The 23,462-nt window shown below is 40.0% G+C and overlaps 1 protein-coding gene and 1 long non-coding RNA gene across 2 annotated transcripts in view; one reads left to right on the plus strand and one right to left on the minus strand.

Moving 5' to 3' along the window:
- Positions 1-1,072: 1,072 nt before the first annotated feature.
- Positions 1,073-1,828, plus strand: LOC150079957 (uncharacterized). Its single transcript, XM_090383291.1, has one exon. The coding sequence runs from the start codon at positions 1,073-1,075 to the stop codon at positions 1,826-1,828; it is 756 nt and encodes a 251-aa protein (XP_090239417.1).
- Positions 1,829-12,243: 10,415 nt separating this feature from the next.
- The window catches only part of LOC150079958 (uncharacterized), a 29,264-nt gene continuing 18,045 nt past the window's right edge, over positions 12,244-23,462 (minus strand). Inside the window, exon 3 of the long non-coding RNA XR_016547570.1 lies at positions 12,244-12,329. This is a non-coding gene — a long non-coding RNA (uncharacterized LOC150079958). The remainder of the gene's footprint in view (positions 12,330-23,462) is intronic.

The raw sequence follows: 23,462 nt of genomic DNA on the forward strand, positions 1-23,462 counted from the left end.
ATAATATCTGCTTTACATAGGAATCTTGTGACCTTTCTTAATCAAGATAATAGTCGATTCACCAGACAAGCGGCAAGTTATGTTCAAGAACTCTGGGCTACCCTTGAATCTATTACCACTGCCCTCCTCATCGACAGCGAGAAACTAAAAACCACTAACGAGGAACTTAAGACAAGAACCTCCATCCTTGAGAAGGTGCTGGACACTCTACTGAATCTTCCTACACCACAGTCTCAACAGCTTACTCCCACATATGCACAAGCGCTGAGGATTCCAAACAACAAAGAGACAAACCCAAAGGCCCCGCAACCTAGAAAACAACCGCTGCTTCGAACACCAAACCTTCTGGTCCTCAGACCAGCAGAGACAGAAGGAACACAAACAAGTGAGGATTTTAAAACCACCATAATGAAAACACTGAAGGATGATTTAAAGACAACAAAGATAAAAGCAATTAGAAAGACGAGAAATGTAGGGGTAATAATAGAAACAGAGTCAAGGGAGGATATCAAGAATATCGTGGAAAACCTCAAGATAGCCACACTGGGTATCACTGCAGAGCCACCCAAGAGAAGAGGGCCATCAATCTTAATTTTCGATGTCAACAAAGATGTGACACCTGCCCAACTTGCAGAGGAAGTGCTAACTCGTAATCTACAAGGGATAAATAAAGACATGACAAATCTTGTGCAACCAAAATATTCAAAAAAGTCAAAGTCCGGAGAAAACAACTGGATAGTGGAACTGGCTCCTGCCGCTTGGCAGATTCTAAAACACCAGACAAGACTCTATATTGAGTGGGGTAGCCACAGGTTCAGGGAGCATGTGACCGTGCCTAAATGCTATAAATGCTGCAGGTATGGCCAAACCTCCCATACATGCACTCAGATCACACCAACTTGCGGACACTGCTCTAGTAAATGGCATGAATACAACAGCTGTCCAAACAAGGAGCAATAACCGGTTTGTGTGAATTGTAAATCCTCAAAGCTCGAACATACCCATTCCATCAGGGATCCAAAATGTCCGACGTACAACAAGATAAAGAGTTTATATCAAATGAGGACTGATTATGGCAATACAATTTAAAAAGTTCAATACAACCAAGCTGTTAATACTACAACAAAACGCACACCATGCCAGAGCAGTGCCTGAACAACTCAGAAAAATAGCGGACGAGGAAAATGCCGACATCCTCTTGTTGCAGGAACCCTACACCCACTCCAAAAAAGTAAGAGGCTATCCAATAGCATATAAAATCATACAGGCTGAGAATGAGACCCCAAAAGCAGCCATAGTGATCCGCAATCCAGCCATTACTGCCACCCGTATCACACAACTCTGCACAGGCTGGGCTGCTTGTGCCCATATAATATCACCCCTGGGATCCTTCTACGCGATTGCCTTGTATTGCAGGCAGGGGGAAGAAATAACATTTGCCACGAGATACCTCCAAGTTGTGTTGGACACTCTTCCAGGCCAACGGATCTTGGTAGGGGCGGATGTAAACTGCCGCTCCCCGGCTTGGCACAGCCAAACACCGGACAGAAGGGGCACCGGAAATGGGCAGCGTCTCGAGGAGTTCCTGGCGATTTCTCCCTTGACAGTCCTAAACAGCCCTCACCACCTACCTACGTTTTGTAATACTCTGTGGGAGGCAACAATTGACGTCACCCTTGCCACCGGAAACCTTGCAGGACACATCACTGGCTGGACTGTCCAAGACTCCTGGACCACGTCTGACCACAGAGTGATTACCTTCCAAATCAACCGATCTCTATATAGAACACCAATAGCCAAACAGATGCTTTGCAGTAAACAAAGCTGACTGGAGACTCTTTGGGGAATTGCTGACTCGAACCTTATGCCAACACCGCATGGAAGCGGATGGACAAGAAGACCCAGACGACATCCAGAGAAAAATTACCAAGACCATAATAGCGGCCAGTGAGGCTGCGATGAAGCGAAAATTGCCCACACCTGGTGCAGTCCCTTGGTGGACTCGGGACATACAGAACCTCAGAAGAGAAGTCATAAAGGCAAGAAAACAATTCCAAAGGGCAAGACGTACCTGGCCGGAAGTGGAAGTAACAGCACTCAGACAAAGATACGCAGCGGTGAGAAACAGATACACTGAGTTAATACGAAAAATTAAGCAGAAGGCCCGGGAGCAATTAGTCAGCACGACTGGAAATGCCGACCCCTGGGGGGGTGTACAAAGTCACTACGAATAAACTCCCCAGGGGTGAGGTCATGACCTCGACCCGCACCCCACAGGGAACATTGGCCACCACCTGGGAACAGTCTATCACCAACATCCTCGATGTGATTTTCCAAAAACCAGCACACCCGCAACTACCAGAACAACTGCAGATCTGCGATGGAAATGAAACATATCATATAGACCAAATGGAACCACCTTTTGCCTTAGAAGAATTACAACAGGCAGCGCAACAAATAAGGAATAAAAAATGCCCAGGCCCAGATCTTCTGGAGCTGGAGATTATTAAAAAAGTAGTAGACATCTCTCCGCAGACTTTACTAAACCTCTTCAACACATGCCTGAAGACAGGAGTCTTTCCAGCCGACTGGAAAATGGCCAACGTCAAATTAATTCTAAAAAATCCAATGAAGCCACCAGAACAACCCGAATCATACCGGCCAATTTCCCTGCTCCCAGTTGCTAGTAAACTTCTTGAAAAGATGCTTCACAAGCGACTCTTGCACCACTATGAAGCTGCAAATCTCGTGATGCCCACACAGTTTGGGTTCAAACCCGGAACCTCAACAGTGGATGCTCTCAACAGCCTGTGGGGGGTGGATTTTAAAAAGATGATAGGTTATATATTTATTTTATTTTATTTTCGTTTTTTTTATTTATTATTTATTATTTCTCGTTCCCTTATAGGAGTTGTCCACCTTAATTTAATTTCCCCACTTACACATCTGACTTTACTTTACAGGAGAATTCCAGATTCAAGGGAACTTCTTAATTATTTATAACTCCCTTCGGACAGGCTGAGTGTTCAAGAATGACAAACAACACACATATTAATATATAACATAACATTTTATTTACACTTATATACACAATAAAAAAATTAACAACTCTCAAGCACATATTATTATTACTCAAATTTGCCTACGTATTATCAGTAAAATATGGCAATTAAATACATTGGTTTTACACTAGAAAGGTTATTTCTTTATACACAACAAACTTAATACCTTTACAAAAACTGCTATAGCTTCTTCTTCACACATGAACAATAATTACTTAAGAGGGTAAGATACACCCTTTCTCCACTTTAGATCGAATCCTTACCTTATAAATTGATTTAGGAATTTCACTCTTAACTTCCGTTTTAATTAGTGCCCCATCTTGTCTTGGAGAATATAATTTCACAACTTTCTCTAATCAAGACAGATGGTACAGTTGACATCAATTTCGGGACTAATGCTGGTCCCAAGTGTTAGCTATATTCATAAGGCTAATTCTTTCTCTGTATTTCTCTACCCTTGCCTTCCAAAATATCTCATATCTATATGTTAAACAATAACTAATAACAAATATCAAATTTCTTTCCATTACCTTTCCATTACATTACTTTTCTTTCCAAAATATCTCATATCTATATGTTAAACAATAACTAATAACAAATATCAAATTTCTTTCCATTACCTTTCTACTCATGTCTAATTATACATTAATCAAAACCCCTATCTGATTTATCTCTATATTTATGTATATATAATTATATTTTTGTACATCCTTCCCTTAACATCTTTCTAAACATTATACTAATCTGATATTAGAGTTCCAACAGTCTTTATAACATTATACTAATCTGATATTAGAGTTCCAACAGTCTTTATAACATTATTCTAATCTGATATTAGAGTTCCAATAGTCCTTTATTTGTGAGGGAGAATGCTATATAACTAGTCACTTACTTAATTTTACGAATCGGATTTCTCCGTTGTGGGGCCTTCAGCTCCTTGTCTGGGAATGGCATCACCGTTTACCAACTGCATTCATCTCAGAACCTCAAGTTTCTCCATGGGCTGTAGTCTACGTCTGGATAGGCATCTTTGTGTCTTTTAGGAAATTATGGGCTCGTCTTCGATACTGCTACTTAACATTCGGTTCAGCTATTCTGGCGGACTAGGAAATACAACTTTATCTTCTCAGCTCACTTATCTGCGCCTTGCCTTTATCACTGCCTTCAGATGATAGATTAGGGTTATTTCTTTCCTTACACTACTTATTTTCACGCTGGCCACTTTCACTACCTTCCTATAACGGACAGGTTATTTCTCCATACACTTCAGTCATTTGCATACGGGCTACTACCCTTGCCTTTAGACGACGGACAGGCTTATTCTCCTTACACTTCATTCATCTGCATACGGGCCACTACCCTTGCCTTCCGACGACGGACTGACTTATTTGCATATGGGCCACTACCCTTGCCTTTAGACGACGGACAGGCTTATTCTCCTTACACTTCATTCATCTGCATACGGGCCACTACCCTTGCCTTCCGACGACGGACTGACTTATTTGCATACGGGCCACTACCCTTGCCTTCCGACGACGGACTGACTTATTTGCATACGGGCCACTACTCTTGCCTTCCAATACGGACAGACTTATTTGCATACTGGCACTGGCCATTTTCATGCCTTCCGATGACGGACTACTCGACTGTTCTCTTCTATTATGAAACTCCACTAACCTTTCCTTAACTTACTGACTGCACTAAACTTATCTAACCCTTCACTACTCCATCTTAACTTGTCAGATCTTTCCTAACTGGCTGACAGGACAGGACAGGACAGGACTTATCTAACCCACACAACTTATTACTCAATTTTCCCCTAACACTGTAAAAAAAAACTCACGTCTGTCTTCCTAACTCCTCTCCACAAACCGCCAACAAAAGCCCAACTCTGTGTTCCTTTTAACCCATTTTCACAAAACACTAACAAAACTGAACTCAGTAACTTTTAACTCATTCTTTCCCTAACACCGTCAAAAAACTCCACTATGTTTTTACTAACCCATTTCCACAAACACCGACAAAACAACTGTGTCACTTTCCTAACTCATCTTCACAAAAACACCTACGAAATCTCAACTGTGTGTCTCTTTCCTAACTCATTTTCACAAAAACACCAACGAAATCTCAACTGTGTGTCTTTTTCCTAACTCATCTTCACAAAAACACCAACGAAATCTCAACTGTGTGTGTCTCTTTCCTAACTCATTTTCACAAAAACACCAACGAAATCTCAACTGTGTGTGTCTCCCCCTCTCCCTGTTCACTCACTTTTTGACATCTCAATTCAGCAACGCCCTTTTTCTGAGTTACCCAATCTTCTCATTTTGTCAACTTTCATTATTTCCTATTCGTCCTTTAAAATTTCTCAAGCTGTATCTTCCGAGCTCATTTTAATAAATTTCCAAATTTTTCCCAGGCAATCCGCTGCTTTTAAGTTCGCCGTCACCTTCGCCACCCCTCTTTAAACCTTAGCAGATTTATTTTTACATGCTCTAACAACCTTGCCCTCGCCGACAGTCAGACGCAAATACCTGGCCGATATTTTAGGTGTCACCGGACAAAGGGATGTCCCACAATGTTCAGTCTACAGCCCTTTTGTTCTACAGAGCTATAATTATTCGCACCTGCACGCCCATTAGTCCCTGTCACCATTCCCGTTGTTGTAGTTTGTTCTTTGCCACGGTGGGAACTGAAATGTATCCCTAATTGCTAATAGCTTACCGCTCCCTTCTCTAATTCAACCTTGTCTAATTTTCAATTCCTTGAGAGTGACCTAGAATAATATTAGTGACTAGTGATGTTTACTGTCCTATTTTGCTATTTCCTAAGCATATTTTAAATAAATCTCACTTTTTTTCTAAAATATTAAACTTGTAAGATTTTTCATCTTACAAGCCTCCTAAGTTTGGCTGCTGCCTGTGATAGGAAGTATTTCTTGGTTATTTCGGTCGATTTTGCTGGGGCATTCGACACCATCTGGTGGCCAAGCGTCCTAGCCAGACTGCGGAAGGCAAAAACACCCATCAACCTTTACAAAATAATGAAGTCATATTTATCCAAGAGAAAAATACAAGTAGTGACTCCATACAAGAAACTGACCAGGCCTGTTTACAGGGGCTGCCCCCAGGGATCGGTACTGGGACCACTCCTCTGGAGTATGGTATTGGATGAGTTTCTGTCCTTCGACTTGGGGGAAGTCCACTCACAGGCATTTGCAGATGACCTGATACTGACTGTTGCCGCAGACAATCGACTTCAATTGGAAACCCAGGCAAATCGAGCAATTCAAATTCTACAAGACTGGATGAAGGTCCATTTTCTTAAGATCTCACCGGGGGAAACCTACTCAATGCTACTGAAAGGAACATTAAATCTCTGTAGACCACCGCAAATTAAAGTAGAAAATACAACTATCAAACTAGTCAGTGAGATGAAATATCTAGGAATCATACTGGACAAGAATCAATCTTTCAACCCACACTTGAAACATATCCGAGAGAAAATAAGGAGATATTCTACCCTCGTCTCAAGAATAGCTAAAAGGGATTGGGGACTCAAAAGGCACACCTTGGGACTGTATTACAAAACAACATTTATACCAGCCATAACTTACGCGTCACCCATCTGGTTCCAGAAAGCAACTACTGCAGTTAACAGAAGGACACTCGATTCCATCCAACGGACAATACTCCTCTCTATTACACGGGCCTGCTGCACTGTAAGTACACATGCTCTGCAGGTTCTGGCGGGAGCACTCCCCCTTGATCTCGAGGTGGTGCGTTGTGCCATGGTGCAGCATCTCGCAAAAGGGCTTCCCTGCACCTTCCTGGGCCACTCCATTGACCCTACAGGAAACCTAAAAAGAGAGAAAACAAAACTCGCCACCCACCTACAGCAGGTCTGGCAGGATAGGTGGTCAGAATCCACATAAGGGGAAATAACGATGAAATTTCTGCCTGATGTCGGAAGATTATACCCAAAAGCACCATCATGGTTTCACCCTGGACTGTACACTACGTATCTTTTAACAGGTCATGGGGCCCTGAATGCCAAACTAAACAGTTTTAAATTAGTAAACGATCCCTGCTGTGTCTGTGGGGAAGTGGAGACATGGTTTCACATAATATACAACTGTGAAAATTATGAGGATCTCCGCTGCCTCCTGATGACAAAGCTGACTTACTTCCCTTGCGACAGGGAATCAAACCTGTTGGACTCGCAAGAGGAGTATAAGGAGTTGACAAAATTCGCCCAGGGACTGTTCACCCGAAGGAGGACACTTTTTGCTATCTACAGGGATCAAGAACAGGCACCACGACTAAACTAACCATTCTTGGACTGATACAAGACCTTCCTTTGGGACTCTAAAAAAAAAAAAAAAAAAAAAAAATTTTTTTTTTTAAGCCACGCTCCCTTGCGTGGCCCTTTGCCTCCACTCCCCGGGCGGGAGGGGGAGGTGACTTCTGGTCTCCTCCTCCCCTCGCCGCCCCTCTCTTCCCTCTGGTGGGGCATGGGCCTGCTCCACTGATTTGGGGGTCATCTTCTTTATGGACCCCTTATTTTGTCTTTTCCCCCCCAGCCTTTAGTCTCCCACCCCTCTCTCTCTCTTTTAATTATAATTACTAGTGTCTGAACCATTGTTAAATTGCATGAGCCCTACACCCAAAAACTTAACATTTATTTACATAAATAGTACTTCTTATGGATGACCCATAACTATAACGTTTTTTTTTTTTTTATTATTATTATTATTTTTATTTTATTTATTTATTTTTTTTATTTTATTTTTATTTTTTATTTATTTATTTATTTTTTTAAGGTCCTTGCCACTGAAATCTCAGGAAATTAGGTGGCAGGACCTGCCAGAGTAAATAACTATAATACTGGTGTACCTGGTCTGCCTCCACGAGGCAGAGTGTGGACAACGTTGGGTCCCATTAGGGGCCCAGCGGCTAAATGACCAGAGGAACAACAGTACATGACACTACACATGTACAAAATCCATACACTTTTAAACCTCTGGCATTGACAGTGTTCTGTTTCACACCCACAATGTATAGCCCGCGGAGATGGGGGGAACCCCTGGTGCCGTTTGACACTAAACACACTCTACACTCTAAAGGCAAACTTCTGCAACTGTGCTTCCACAATTTGAATTTATGTGCCCTGATGTGAAGGACCATTGGACTGAGCTGCTCAATCCATTTAAAGACTTAAACACCTCAATCAGATCACCTCACAGGTGTCTAGTCTCCAGAACTGAAGCCTTTCGTGATAAGAGAACCCCTTTGTTCTCCTCACCAATCTCATTGCCCTTCTCTGTATTCGTACCAGCAGCTTTACATCCTTTCTAAAATGAAGCCTCCAGATTAGTATGCAGTACTGAAGATGTGGCCTAACCATTGCATTATACAATGGGATAAACTGGTAAACTGCAGCCATTATCAATCCACTGAAGGATGGAAGCCTCCTCAACGATTCACACTGAGGGAAATGGACCATAATCTGCCATGCTGGTCCAGTGCGGATTGGCAGATCAGCTATATTTATGAGTCAGGGCCTTGAACCCCAGTCTACTCAAAGAGAGTGTACTACTGCACTCCCGCTCCTGACCACTCAGCTACGGAGCCTCTGTAGCCATGTGGGCAGGAGCAGCAGTGCATAGCACACGCTTCTTGATTAGACCGGGGTTCGAGCCTGTCACCACCAAATACGGAGGATGCGGAAAGGTCAGAGAATGACCACTGCATATCCCGGAGCAATATGGCCTTAGTTGCTAATGCTCCTAAATAACAAACAAACAACAAATCACTCAGCTACTATTAGCCTTTGCTAATGCTAAAAAAAAAAAAAAATATTTGGGTGTCTCCTGATAATTTATAATCATCCATGCATTTTTCTTTTCTGTCACAAGCCTCAGGAGTTCATTCATCCATTTAGGTCTAAACAGAGAACAGTATCTCTTAGTTAGCAAGGAAATATTGGTAGCTTCAAAAATTACTGCCCTGAATACTTCTTATTTAAAATTTAGAAATAGAATTTGGAACTTAGTGCATGGGATGCATATAAATTATTGGGCAACACAAAAGCCTATTGTAGATATAAACTAGTCTGTAATCAAGTCACTAAGGAGATCAGGCAAGCAAAAGGAGAGTATAAGAAATCTTTGGCAAACAATGAAAAGAAAACAGCAGACTTCTTTACTTATGTAAACACACAGGAAGGAAGGGGATGAATCAAATTGGTCCACTCAATATTGTTGGTTTGACTATTGATGATCCTGCTCAAGATGATGGCAAACTGAATGAGTATTTTGCATCTACATTCGCACAAGAGGAATTCTTTAGAGAAAGGGATGCCAGACGTTTATCAAGCTGTAACTGGGAGCTAAATGAGTTTGTAACAGCTGAGAGAAAGAGGAAGAGAAACTGTTGAAGTTAAACATAATAAAGGCACCTACAGTGGATGGGATCTATCCAGTTATATTAAGGGAGGCAGTGAAGGAAGTAAGCAAACCTTTAACCATAATTATGAGGGCATCCTTGGATTCAAGAGAAGTACCTGCAGATCGGAGATATGAAAATGTATACCCAATTCACAAAGAGGAGATCAAAGGGTGACACGAGTAATTATAGACCTTTAGTTTAATTTCTGTTCAAGGGAAAATAATGAAGTCACTGGTAAAAGAGTAATGCAGGATCATCTAGACAAGACTGCAATTATACTTCAAACATGACATGGATTTGTTAAGAGAAAATCTTGTTTCACCAATTTGATTGATTACTACAATGTGGTCACAAAGGAACTGGATGCAAAAAATTATTTTGATATCATATACTTTGATTTCACTAAAGTGCTTTTGATACTTTAGCATTAGCATTAGTAGAGGCATTTGATGCAAGAAAGCAAGCTTATGCAGCATCAGCCAAAAAAAAAAAAAAAAAAAGTAACATAAATAAATAAAAATAACCACTTCCATTTCACCCCTCTGTTCGTTCGAAATACCTGTCCAGCTGAGCCTTAAACTTATTTAGGCTATCAACTTCCACGACAAGGGATGGAAGTCTGTTCTGTTGCACATAAAAGACTGCTGTACAAATTAGAGCAGTGTGGCATAAAGGGCAAGTTGCTGCTATGGATAAAGGGAGACTGAGTGGGAGAAGACAGAGAGTGGTAATCATTGGACATTGCTCTACATGGACTAATGTTATTAGTGGAGTTCCACAAGGTTCAGTGCTGGACCCATTGCTGTTTTCTATATTTATTTGATGAAGACATATCAGCATTAATGTCTAAGTTTGCAGATGATACAAAGGTTAGCAGAGGGTTAATGACGGTATGCCACTCCAAAGTGATCTAGAAAATTGGGAAAATGGGCTGAGAAATGGCAATTGCAGTTTAACATTGGCAAATGCAAATTCTGCATATGGGTAGCAGTAACCCCAGAGTAATATAGCAACTGTGTGGTACTACAGTCAAGGTAGCAGAAAATGAGAAAGATGTAAGGCAATTATATTCAGATATGAAGTTCTCTGACCAATGCAGAGAGCCTTCCAGGCAAGCACATGGGATTTTGTCAATGATATACAGGAATTTTGCTAGCAGGGATAAGGAGGTGTTTACAACATTGTATAAAACAATGGTCAGGCTACATCTTGAGTACTACATACAGGTCTGGAGGCCTCATTTTATGAAGGATGTGGAGCTGCTGGAATGAGTACAGAGAATGACAAGTTGGTGAGGGGGAACAAAAGGGTGGGTGGTCTTACCAAGAAAGACTTCAGTTCTGCAAATTCCAGCACCTGCAGACTAGGCACTTGTGAGGTGATCTGATTGAGGTGTTTAAGGCTTTGAATGGACTGAGCAATGCTGACAGGATTCTTCCTCTTGCTCAGAATACACATGAAGGTGCAAAAATTCAACCTGAGGAAGGAGAGTTGCAGACTAGGACAAACGTCAACCTTTTTTTGTGGAAGTTGATAGTTTAAATAAATTCAAGGAAGAACTAGACAAACTATTTGAAGGAATGAATAGGTGAAATGGGAGGTGTTTTTCTTTCTTTTTTTTTTTTTTTCTTGGCTGATGCTGTATAAGCTTGCTTTCTTCCATCATTTGCCACTGGTATTGCTTGTTTGTTTGTTTGTTAGTTGGTTTTTAGGAGCATTAGCAACTAAGGTAGAGCGCGCCTCCGTAGCCAGGTGGGAAGGAGCAGCAGTGTGTAGCACACGCTTCTTGATTAGACCAGGGTTCGAGCCCGTCACCACCAAATACGGAGGATGCGGAAAGGTCAGGGAATGACCACCGCATATTCCTCGAGCAATATGGCCTTAGTTGCTAATGCTCCTAAAAACCAAATAACAAACAATAACAACAAGCAACTAAGGCCATATTGCTCCGGGATATGCGGTGGTCATTCCCTGACCTTTCCGCATCCTCCGTATTTGGTGGTGACGGGCTCGAACCCCGGTCTAATCAAGAAGTGTGTGCTACGCACTGCTGCTCCTTCCCACTTGGCTACGGAGGCGCCATACTGGTATTGCTAATGATGATGCAAAATTTGTAGTTGGTAACATTATCAGTTGGTCCCACTGAAAATAACTTAGTTTAGAACCACTTTGGTCATCTTTATGAAAGAAAACTCCCTTCCCTTTTTCCTTTGTTGCCATTGCAGTAATTCTTATACACAGTACAATAATGTTTAATTTTTTTTATGTCTTTAGTTAAATTTAATTTTTTTAAATTTTATGTCTTTAGTAAAATTATACCATGTTTAATTTACATTTCATAAATATCAATATTGGTCTGCATGTGCTGCATGCATATAGCAGAAACTGATGTTTCCAGGAGAAAATCTGCATTCTACAACTAAAATGTTGTTTAGTTAAGGATAACCTTTAGGAGAAATATAGAAATTCTGTTTTTCTCTTTTTCTAATGGAATGATTATTATTTTGAATCAATTATTTCAATGAAAGTTTGTAAATGGGGTTCCAATATCTGCAGATTTTATTTTTCATTTTCTGCTCATGAAGGTTTATAAACAACTAAAAAATTAAATTATAATAATGGATATAATAAAACACCTTTAAATTATAATAACACTTGCTTAGAATTTGTATTTTCTTTGAATTTCTGAACCAACGCTGAATTGCTAATGCTGCCATCCAATAAGTATAGACGAGTATCAAACTTTGCAGATGTTGCAATTTTTTCTTTTGACGATACCATTTTTGAATTTTCAGGGCAGCTAGGTGTCTTCGATTAGCTATAAGAATAAGTTTTATATGAACAGAAGAAAATAAACCTAGAAATGATACAATGAATGATATAACATAGAATTCAGCAAAATATAACATAATAAATACTCTGCCAACAATAAATCAATTAATTTAGTTTATTTACATATAATTATTATTATTACTCATTATTTCTCTCTGATTGGGGGCTTCACCTCGTGACAGTATTGCTACAAAGTGCACAGGGTGGTTGTTATGTCTGGTGTTATTTTTTTATGGAGAAACTCTCTGACTATCCTAAAGGTGTTCAGGATTGTGATTTTCTGGAGTTCCTTGTAGGTATTTCCCGGGAAAAGTATTGCTACTAGGTTGTTATGTAGGGTCTTGGGCACCATACTGGTGATTGACACGATGATCAGGATGGTCATTATTGTTATTATAGTAGTAATAGTGATGGTATATGATGCAAAAAGCAAGCTTATAAAGCATAAACCAAAAAAAAAAAAAAAATCAACACAGTTCACCCATCCATACCCTCTAAGAATTGGCCTAGTTCATCCTTGAATTTATTCAACCCATCCACTTCCAAAACAACAGATGGAAGCCTGTTCCAACAATCAACCACCCGCTGGCTGAAGGCAAAATTCCACACATTTATCCTGCAACAATCCTTCCTCAACTTGAATTTATGCCCCCTCTGAGGCATTAACATTCAGCTTATTCAACCATTCAAGGCTTTAGACACCTCAATCAGATCTCTCTGCAGGTGTCTAGTCTCGAGATTCTGCAATTTGCAGGACTAAAGTCTTTCTAGGAAACAGCACCCTTTTGTCTCCTTTACCAGTCTGGTTGACCTTCTCTGCACCCATTCCAACATATCTACATCCTTCCTGAAGTGAGGTCTCCCGACCTGTATACAGTACTCAAGATGCGGCCTAACTATACCCTTTGTACAAGTCCCTGCTAACGAAGTTTCTGTATATCATCGACAAAACCCCATGAGCTGTCTGGCTGCCATGTCTGTACTGCTCAGAGAATTTCATGTCAGACTGCACAATTATCCCCAGGTCTTTTTCATTCTGTGCTACCCTGAGTTGATAAGTTAATTTGGGGTGTTACTACTACTACTCAAATGTATTACCTTTCATTTGTCAATGTTAAACTTCAACTGTCATTTCTCAGCCCATCAACCCAATTTTCCTATATCTTGTTGCAGTATTTCACTCTGACAACTGTATTTAACAACCCTGCCAACCTTTGTATCATCTGCAAATTTAGACATTAAGCTTAATATACCTTCATTGTTATCACTGATAAATATTAAAAAAAAAAAAAAAATTTGTTTATACTCCAAGATGACCATCACATGGTCAGAGGAGTCCACAAGATAGAGAGAATATAAGAAACCGCACCATATTTAGCAGCAGTGACCACTATGCCTGACCACTTGTTTATGGCGGCCTTGAAAACAACAATGACCCCAGACTGAACACTGGTGAAGTCCACTAATAACATTAATCCACAAAGAGCAGTGCCCACTGATAACCAGCTTCTGTCTTCTTCCACTTAACAATCCCTTTATCCATAGCAGTAACTTGCCCTTAAAGCCACATTGCTTCAGTTTGTATAGCAGTGTTTTATGTAAAAAAGTATCAAAAGCCTTCCTGAAACCTAAATACATAATGTCAAAATTAGTTTTTGCATCCAGTTTCTTGGTCAATGCATCATAGTACCCTATTAGATTCGTTAGACAATTATATTGCAATCACATAAACAGCATGAATTTGTTAAGGGGTTAGACAAGACTACCCCTTAACAAATCCATGCTGTTTATGTGATTGCAGTATAATTGCATGCCTTCTTTAATCAGTGATTCCATTATTTTCTCTGGAACAGATGTTAAGCTAACAGATCTGTAATTACTCCTGTCGCCTTTTGATTGCCCTTTATGAATTGGGGATACATTTGCACATCTCCAGTCCATATGGACTTCCCCAAATCCAAGAATGTTCTCATAGTAATGACTAAGGGTTTGCTTACTTCCTTTGCTGCCTTCCTTAATATAACTGGATAGATTCTATCCACCCCAGTGCCATTTTTATGTCCATCCTCAATAATTTCTCTTCCACTTTTATTTCAGTTATCAAAAAGTCATTTTGCTGCTCATTTGAGTTTGATAAAACTCTGGCTCCCTAAAGAATTCCTCATGTGTAAATGTAAATACCTATTCAATTTGTATGCAACCTAAGCAGTGTCATCGACAGTTAACACATGGACATCAGCTGGTCCAATGTGATTAAATCCCTTCCTTCTACTGTTAATACAAGCATAAAAGTCTTTGCTGCTTTTCTTTGCCAGAAACTTCTCATAATCTGCCTTAGCTTGCCTAACCTCTTTGTGATCTGATTACAGACTAATTTATATCTACCATTTCTGACCCACCTATTACTGATTCAATAGCATTCAGCAAATATTCTTGCACCCCGTCTATTCAAGTGTGTCCCATCCCTGTAAAAACAGTCTCTCTTGTTAACAAGCACAAACCAAGCTGAGAAATATTCTATCCCGTGAGCCTTGCATGTTCTCTCTAGGGCTGCATTGATTGGCAAGGCTATCAACATGTATTCCCTCCTATCGTGTCTGGACAGAATTGAAGACATTTTCAAATTCAATCCTAATTCATGAGTTTTTTCCAACATTGTCCTGTACTTGTTAAGTAAGTCCTCTGATCTCCTACTCTTAATATCATTAGTGCCAACATGTACAACAGTATCAAATTTTGTGCTCTTAAAAGATTATATCTGTTTTATGTCATCTACTTTTGCCCCTGTTAAAAGGACCAGACATACCCTGGTCCTATTCCACCTACCCATCTTTCATAACAAAATTTTTCTATTTTCCTGGCAATAGAATAACCGACAATAATCACCTCTTTTGGGACCAGTGCATTCTGCTTTGGAGATTGCCGCTGTGTTGCCCAATGCACAAGTGTGAACTCTGTCCTTGAGTTGGGCAGCTGAAGGCTTGATGGGCCCATTAATCCTTATGAGGGCATCAACCGTACTCTTCAAACTTTCATAAACGCCCAACAGAACACTGCTTTGGCGCCTAATTTCTTCACACTCTCTGCATCTAGCCCACATAAAGACCATAATCCAGCACTTGGCTGGATTATATTCTGTTTCTGTAACTTATAAACTAGGTCGGTGGGTGGATCGATGGGTACTAGGGGAGTTAAAAGTGGTTCAGGATCACATATGTGATTCTGGAATCATATATTAGCATTACCATTAGTAGAGGCATATGATGCAAGAAAGCAAGCTTCTGCAGCATCAGCCAAAAAAAAAAAAAAAAAACCCACTCCCATTTCACCCCTCCGTTCGTTCAAAATACCTGTCCACCTGAGTCTTACATTTCTTTAGGCTATCAACTTGCACAACAAGGGGTGGAAGTCTGTTCCACCAAACAACTACCCGCTGACTAAAGGCAAATTTCCGCACATCTATCCTACATCAGTCTTTCCTCAATTTTAATTTATGCCCTCTCAGGTGATTATTCTGAGCAAGAGGAAGAATCCCATCGGCACTGAGCATGCTCAAACCATTCAAACCAAACCATTCACCTCTATCAGATCACTTCGCCGGCGACTAGTCTCCAGACACTGTAATTTGCAAAACTTAAGCCTTTCTTCGTAAAAGCAACCCTTTGTTCCATTCACTAATCTTGTTGCCCTTCTCTGTACTCATTCCAGCAGCTCTACATCCTATTGAAATGAGGCCTCCAGACCTGTATACAGTACTCAACGTGTGGCCTGACCATTGCCTTATACAAGGGAATAATCACCTCCTTATCCCTGCTAGAAAAATTCCTGTATATCATTGACAAGACACCATGAGCTACTCTTGTAGCCCGTCTGCACTGCTCAGAGAACTTCATATCTGCCTGCACAATTACCCCAGGTCCTTTTCATTCTCTACCACTGTCAATGTAGTACCACAGAGTTGATACGTTGCTCTGGGGTTGTTGTTTCCCATATGTAGTACTTTACATTTGTCAATGTTAAACTTCATTTGCCACCTCTCAGCCCATCTGCTCAACCTTTCCAGATCCTGTTGCAGTAGCATAGTGTCAGTAGTGTCCTTGACAACCCTGCCAACCTTTGTATCGTCTGCAAACTTGGACATTAAGCTTGATATACCATCATCAATATCATTTATTAATACAGAAAACAATAATGGACCCAATACTGAACCCTGAGGGACTCCACTAATAACATTAGTCCACGATGAGCAGTGTCCATTGATTACCACTCTCTGTCTTCTCCCCCCCTCAACCACCCCTTCATCCATAGCAGCAATTTGTCTCCAATGCCACACTGCTCCAATTTGTGCAGCAGTCTTCCATGTGCAATAGTATCAAAAGCCTTTCTAAGATCCAAGTATATAATATCAAAGTTATTCCCTGCATCCAGTTCTTTTGTGACTGCATCATAGTATCCAATCAAATTGGTCAGGAAAGACTTTCCTTTAACAAAACCATGCTGTGTCCGAGCTATAACTGAAGTCTTGTCTAGATGATCCTGCAATGCTTCTTTAATCAGTGCCTCCATTAATTTTCCCGGAACAGAAGTTAAACTCACAGGTCTATAATTACTTGTGTCAGCCTTTGATCCTCCTTTGTGAATTGGGGTCACACTTGCACATCTCCAGTCTGTGGGTACCTCCCCTGAGTCCAAGGAAGCTCTCATAATTATGGCTAAGGGTTGCTTACCTCCCTTGCTGCCTCCTTTAACATAACTGGATAGATCCCATTCACCCCAGGTGCCTTTCTTGTGTTTATCTTCAACAATTTCTCCTCCATTTTACTCTCAGTTATTACAAGATTCTCTAGCTTACTGCCAGAGTTGAATATTATTATTAATTATTATTATTATTATTATTAATAGCCATATAGTGCAAGGAAGCCTGAGGCTTATGCTGCACCGGCCAAAAAAAAAAATTCCCTATTACCTTGAGAGAGAGAGAGAAGTAGAAAGGAATCACCAAGAAAGAGAAGAATGATGATATCCAGCTCGAGACCATGGATGTGCCAAGCCCATACTCACCATATGTGATCTCTGGCATTCTCCTCGCTGAATAACTCCTCATGTGTGAATGTCGATGCAAAATATTCATTTAGTTTGTTAGCTACCTGAGCAGGATCATCAACAGTTGACCCATCAATATCAAGTGGACCAATCTGATTCATCCCCTTCCTTCTAGAGTTTACATAAGTAAAGAATTCTTTGCTGTTTTTCTTTGCATCCCTTGCCAAAGATTTCTCGTAATCTGCCTTCGCCTGCCTAACCTCCTTTGTAACTTGGTTACAGATCAACTTGTATGTATCATAGGCTTCCATGTCACACATTAATTTATATGTATCCCATGCATTTTTCTTCTCTGCCATATGTCTCATCAGTTCATCTGACATCCATTTAGGCCTAAACCTTGAACAATATTTCTTAGTTGGTATGTAAAGCCTAGTAGTTTCCAAGATAAGTTCTTTGAATGCTTCCCATTTTGAATTTGCTTTTGGTAACATCATCAGTTGGTCCCACTGTATAGAATTTAAATACTGTCTCAGACCATCGTAGTCGCCTTTACGAAAGCAAAAACCCTTCCCTTTACCCCTGATGGTAGTTACCTCTTTGAGTAAATCCCACTTCAGCACACTGTGATCATTGCCACCTAGTGGTTCCTTTATCTGCAGATTTCTAATGCATGAAGAATCACTACTGATAATCAAATCAAGAGTATTACTCCTTCTAGTTGCCTCCCGAACATGCTAATGTAGAAAACAATCATCCAATAAATCCACAAAAGCCTTGCTAGTGTGTGAGTGACCAACCCACAAATTCCAGTCAATATCTGGGAAATTAAAATCCTCCATTATAAGACTCTCTGATGTACTGGCCCACTCTATTTCGCTGTACAGTTTCTTATTATACTCATCAGAGTCATTAGACCTATAGCACACTCCTACTCTCAATTTTGATCTCCCAATGCTTATGTCACACCAAACTGACTTGACACTGCCCTGTCCATCAATGTCGACTGGCTTCACTTCCTTGGATTTTATGTGCTTCTTAACTAATAGCATAACCCCTCCTCCCTTCCTATCCTGTCTATCCTTTCTGTAGATGTTGTACTCCCCAAATTCCAGTTCTGCATTTCTTATATCTGTTTTACACCACGTCTCTGATATCCCAACAATATCCACCTTTGATGCTTTGAGCAATACCTCAAATTCATCAAATTTATTTACCAAACTCCTAGCACTGGTGTACACGCAAGTATACATGCACCTGTTTCTATTCTTAGCTACCCTAACACAACCCATGTGTTTACTTGTACCGCAATGACTCCCAGCAGTCTCTGAAATATCCTGCATCTTGTTTTTCAGGCTTCTGCTCATTTCAATAGAAGCAGTGCAAGAATCATTTTCACCTCTGCCAGTGGCTACTGTTAATCTATTAGTCTTTGTATCCCCCCAAGCTAGCAGTTTTCCGACCCACCTGACACTGCCTTGATAGCATCATCAAATATTCTTGCACCCTTTCTATTTAAGTGTATCCCATCCCTGTAGAAGCAGTCTCTCCTATGTAAAACCTCTGGCCATTCTGTTTTTTATAATAGTGAAGTAGCAATGACAGCAATCTCTGATGAAGTGCCAAGGCAAACACCACGAAATGTCTGATTTCCAACTGTATATAATTTCGAATTGAAAATAAACAGATATTTAGATCTCATATATATATTAAAAGTGCTTTATTCCTTCTCTTAATATATTTTCATTACCTATGCACTATTCTGCTCAAGCAATATCTAAGAAGATGCCACTTTGATCAGACTTCATATATTTCAACATATAAAAATGTTCTTGAACCAAAAAATATTTATTACAATAGGCAGTTTTTTTTTTTTTTATAAGAAAGGCTAGCTGTGTTCTTGGGAGGGCATATGTGAACACTGGTATTAATGACATCGAATCTGGATGCTGCTACAAAAAACGCATGTTTCATTTTTAACTATGGTTCTAGTATATTATTGGTTGCCATAAAATAGTTACACTGAAGATATAACTTTGGCCACTTCGGGGTTGTATTAGAGTATAAAAAGAAATTTTTCTTATAACTGCAACATTTGACAATATAACAAATGCCAGAATTAATGAACTGCCCAAATGGCCAGTTCGTTAATTCTTGGCTTTTGAAAGTGGCATATGCAGTACTAATTTTGCTGGCAAGACAGTTCCTTAACATGCACTTCAGTTCAGCAGCGTCCAAATAGTATTTTTAACTTTTTTAAAGAGATTAAAATTTTTCTGAGAGTTTATTATTCTGACTATAAGTGTGATTTCTGATTACAAAAATGGACACTCTCTCTTGGGAATAGCCAAAACTGCACACAAAGTTCAGCATTGAACTTTGTGTGCAGTCAACTAGCCACATCAGTTAAGAGGGCTATTGAGCTAATTCAAGGGTGTTTTTTGTTATTCACGTGGATAATGGGGTAAAAAGTTACCTGATTTATAATCTTAAAAACTAGCAAGAAATAATTCAAAATTATTCACTTCTTTGATGCCATTGTAATTTTTAATGTATTATGAACATAACTTTGAAAAATCCATTTTTTATATTAAAATCATATAATTTGAATTATTTTTGAAAATAAAACATCCTCTGTAGCTCTTTAGAGACATTTTTTCATCACCTCTCTTATCCAAATAGTTTTGAATATTACCTCCTTGATTATCTTGACAGCTAGTGAGGAAAAATGTCAGTTAAAAAAAAAACAAAAAAAAACTGATGTTAGCATTAGCATTAGTAGAGGCATTTGATGCAAGAAAGCAAGCTTATGCAGCATCAGCCAAAAAAAAAAAAAAAAACCACTTCACCCCTCTATTCGTTTGAAATACCTGTCCAGCTGAGCCTTAAACTTATTTAGGCTATCAACTTCCACGACAAGGGATGGAAGTCTGTTCCACCAACCAACCACCTGCTGGCTAAAGGCAAATTTTCGCACGTCTATCCTACATCTGTCTTTCCTCAATTTGAATTTATGCCCTCTCGGGTGATTATTCTGAGCGAGAGGAAGAATCCCATCAGCATTGAGCATGCTCAAACCATTCAAGGCTTTATACACCTCGCTGGTGCCTAGTCTCCAGACACTGTAATTTGCAAAACTTAAGCCTTTCTTCGTAAGAGCACCCCTTTGTTCCATTCACTAATCTTGTTGCCCTTCTCTGTACTCGTTCCAGCAGCTCTACATCCTTCTTGAAATGAGGCCTCCAGACCTGTATACAGTACTCAACGTGTGGCCTGACCATTGCCTTATACAAGGGAATAATCACCTCCTTATCCCTGCTAGAAAAATTCCTATATATCATTGATAATACACCATGAGCTACTCTTGCAGCCCGTCTGCACTGCTCAGAGAACTTCATATCTGCCTGCACAACCACTCCCAGGTCCCTTTCATTCTCTACCTCTGTCAGTGTAGTACCACAGAGTTGATACGTTGCTCTGGGGTTGCTGTTTCCCATGTGTAGTACTTTACATTTGTCAATGTTCTTTAGCAATTTAAAACCATCCACTGTTCCATTGCACGAAGAAGTCAAAATGACTGGAGATGACATCTAAAATGCAAAGAGTATGCATTTCAATAATTGGACATGAGAAATGCTACTAATTTAAAATTTTTTTTTCAGTCTGTTCATATAATTATAAAGAATAAGCTTCACTTGATTTTGAATTTTTCTTGTTTGCACAGTAACATGGATTTCTGGAATTTTTAGTAGTGATATCAAAGAAAACTCTTTTGTTAAAAGGTATTGGTAGTTTCAGCTGTGTGGGCCAAGCAGAAGAAGAAAAGGAAATCACTGAAATAGTAGTAGTAGTCGTGGCATGTGATGCAAGAAAGCAAATGTATGAGCTTATGCAGCATCAGCCAAAAAAAAAAAAAAAAAAAATCACACCATTCCCTCCAAATGCTTGTCCAGTTCCTCCTTAAATTTATTCAAACTATCAACTTCCACAATGACAGATGAAAGTTTGTTCCAGCAATTAACCACCCGCTGGCTAAAGGCAAATTTCCGCACATCTAATCTACATCTGTCTTTTCTTAATTTGAATTTATGCCCCCTTAGGTTCGTAATCTGAACAAGTGGAAGGATCCCATCAGAATTCAGCGTGCTGAACCCATTCAAGGCCTTATACACCTCAATCAGATCACTGCGCAGGTGCCTAGTCTCCAGCCACTGCAATTTGCAGAACTTAAGCTTCTCTTGGTAAGAGGATCCCTTCATTCCCCTCACCAATCTTGTTGCCCTTCTCTGTACACACTCAAGCAAATCTACATCCTTACTAAAATGAGGCCTCCAGACCTGTATGCAGTACTCAAGGCGTGGCCTGACCATTGCCTTATACAGAGGGACAATCACCTCCTTTTCCCTGCTGGCAAAATTCCTATATATCATTGACAAAACCCCATGACCTGCCCTGGCAGCCTGTCTGCATTGCTCAGAAAACTTCATATCTGCCTGCACAATTACTCCCAGGTCTTTTTCATTTTCTACCACCTTAAGTGTAGTACCACACAGTTGGTACTTTTCTCTGGGGTCACTTCTACCCATATGCAGTACTTTGCATTTGTCAAGGTTAAACTTCAGTTGCCACTTCTTAGCCCATCTGCCCAAATTATCTAGATCCTGTTGCAGTAGCACACTGCCATTAACAACCCTGCCAACCTTTGTATCATCTGCAAACTTCGACACTAAGCCTGATATACTTTCATCAATATCATTGATAAATATACAAAACAACAGTGGACCCAACACAGAACCTTGTGGAACTCCACTAATTACATTAGTCCAAGAAGAGCAGCACCCATTGATTACCACCCTCTGTCTTCTCCCACTTAACCATCCTTTTATCCATTGTAGCAACTTACCCTTAATACCATTCTGCTCCAATTTGTACAATAGTCTTCCATGCGCAACAGTGTCAAAAGCTTTCCTGAAATCCAAATATATGATATCAAAATTATTTTTTGCATCCAGTTCCTTTGTAACCACATCATAATATCCTATCAAATTTGTCAGACAAGACTTTCCCTTAACAAACCCATGCTGTGTCTGAATTATTGCTGCAGTCTTGTCTAGATGATCCTGCAATGCATCTTTAACCAGCGACTCCATTATTTTACAGGGAACAGAAGTTAAACTAACTGGTCTGTAATTACTCGTGTCACCCTTCGAACCCCCTTTGTGAATTGGGGATACATTTGCACATCTCCAGTCCGTGGGAACCTCCCCCGAGTCCAAGGATGCTCTCATAATTATGGCTAAGGGTTTGCTTAGTTGCTTTGCCGCCTCCTTTAATATAACTGGATAGATCCCATCCACCCCAGGTGCTTTTCTTACGTTTAACTTCAACAGTTTCTCTTCCACTTTGCTCTCAGTTATTACAAAATCATTAAGTATCCTGCTACAATTTGATAACCTTCTGCCATTTTCAAACCTTAATAATTCCTCACGTGTGAACGTAGATGCAAAATACTCATTCAGTTTGTTTGCTATCTGAGCAGGATCATCAACAGTCGAACCATCGATGTCAAGTGGACCAACCAGATTCATCCCTTTCCTTTTAGAGTTTATATAAGTAAAGAAATCCTTGCTGTTTTTCTTAGCATCTTTTACCAAGGATTTCTCATAATCTGCCTTCGCCTGCCTAACCTCCTTTGTAACTTGGTTACAGATCAACTTGTAGCTATCATAAGGTTCTGTGTCACGTGTTAATTTGTATGCATCCCATGCATTTTTCTTCTCTGTTACGAGTCTCATTAGTTCATTTGACAACCATTTAGGCCTAAACCCTGAACAATATTTCTTAATAGGTATGAAACTTTTAGTAGCTTCCACGATTAATTCCTTGAATGCTTCCCACTTAGAATTTACTGTTGGTAACATCATCAGTTGATTCCACTGTACAGAATTTAAAAACTGTCGGAGACCACTGTACTCGCCTTTACGGAAGCAAAAACCCTTTCCTTTACCCCTGATGGTAATTAAATCTTTAAGTAAATCCCACGTCAGTACACTGTGATCACTGCCACCTAGTGGTT

The sequence above is a fragment of the Mastigoproctus giganteus genome, chromosome 10 (assembly GCF_048544385.1).
Source record: "Mastigoproctus giganteus isolate SK-2022 chromosome 10, ASM4854438v1, whole genome shotgun sequence".
Lineage (NCBI taxonomy): Eukaryota > Metazoa > Arthropoda > Arachnida > Uropygi > Thelyphonidae > Mastigoproctus > Mastigoproctus giganteus.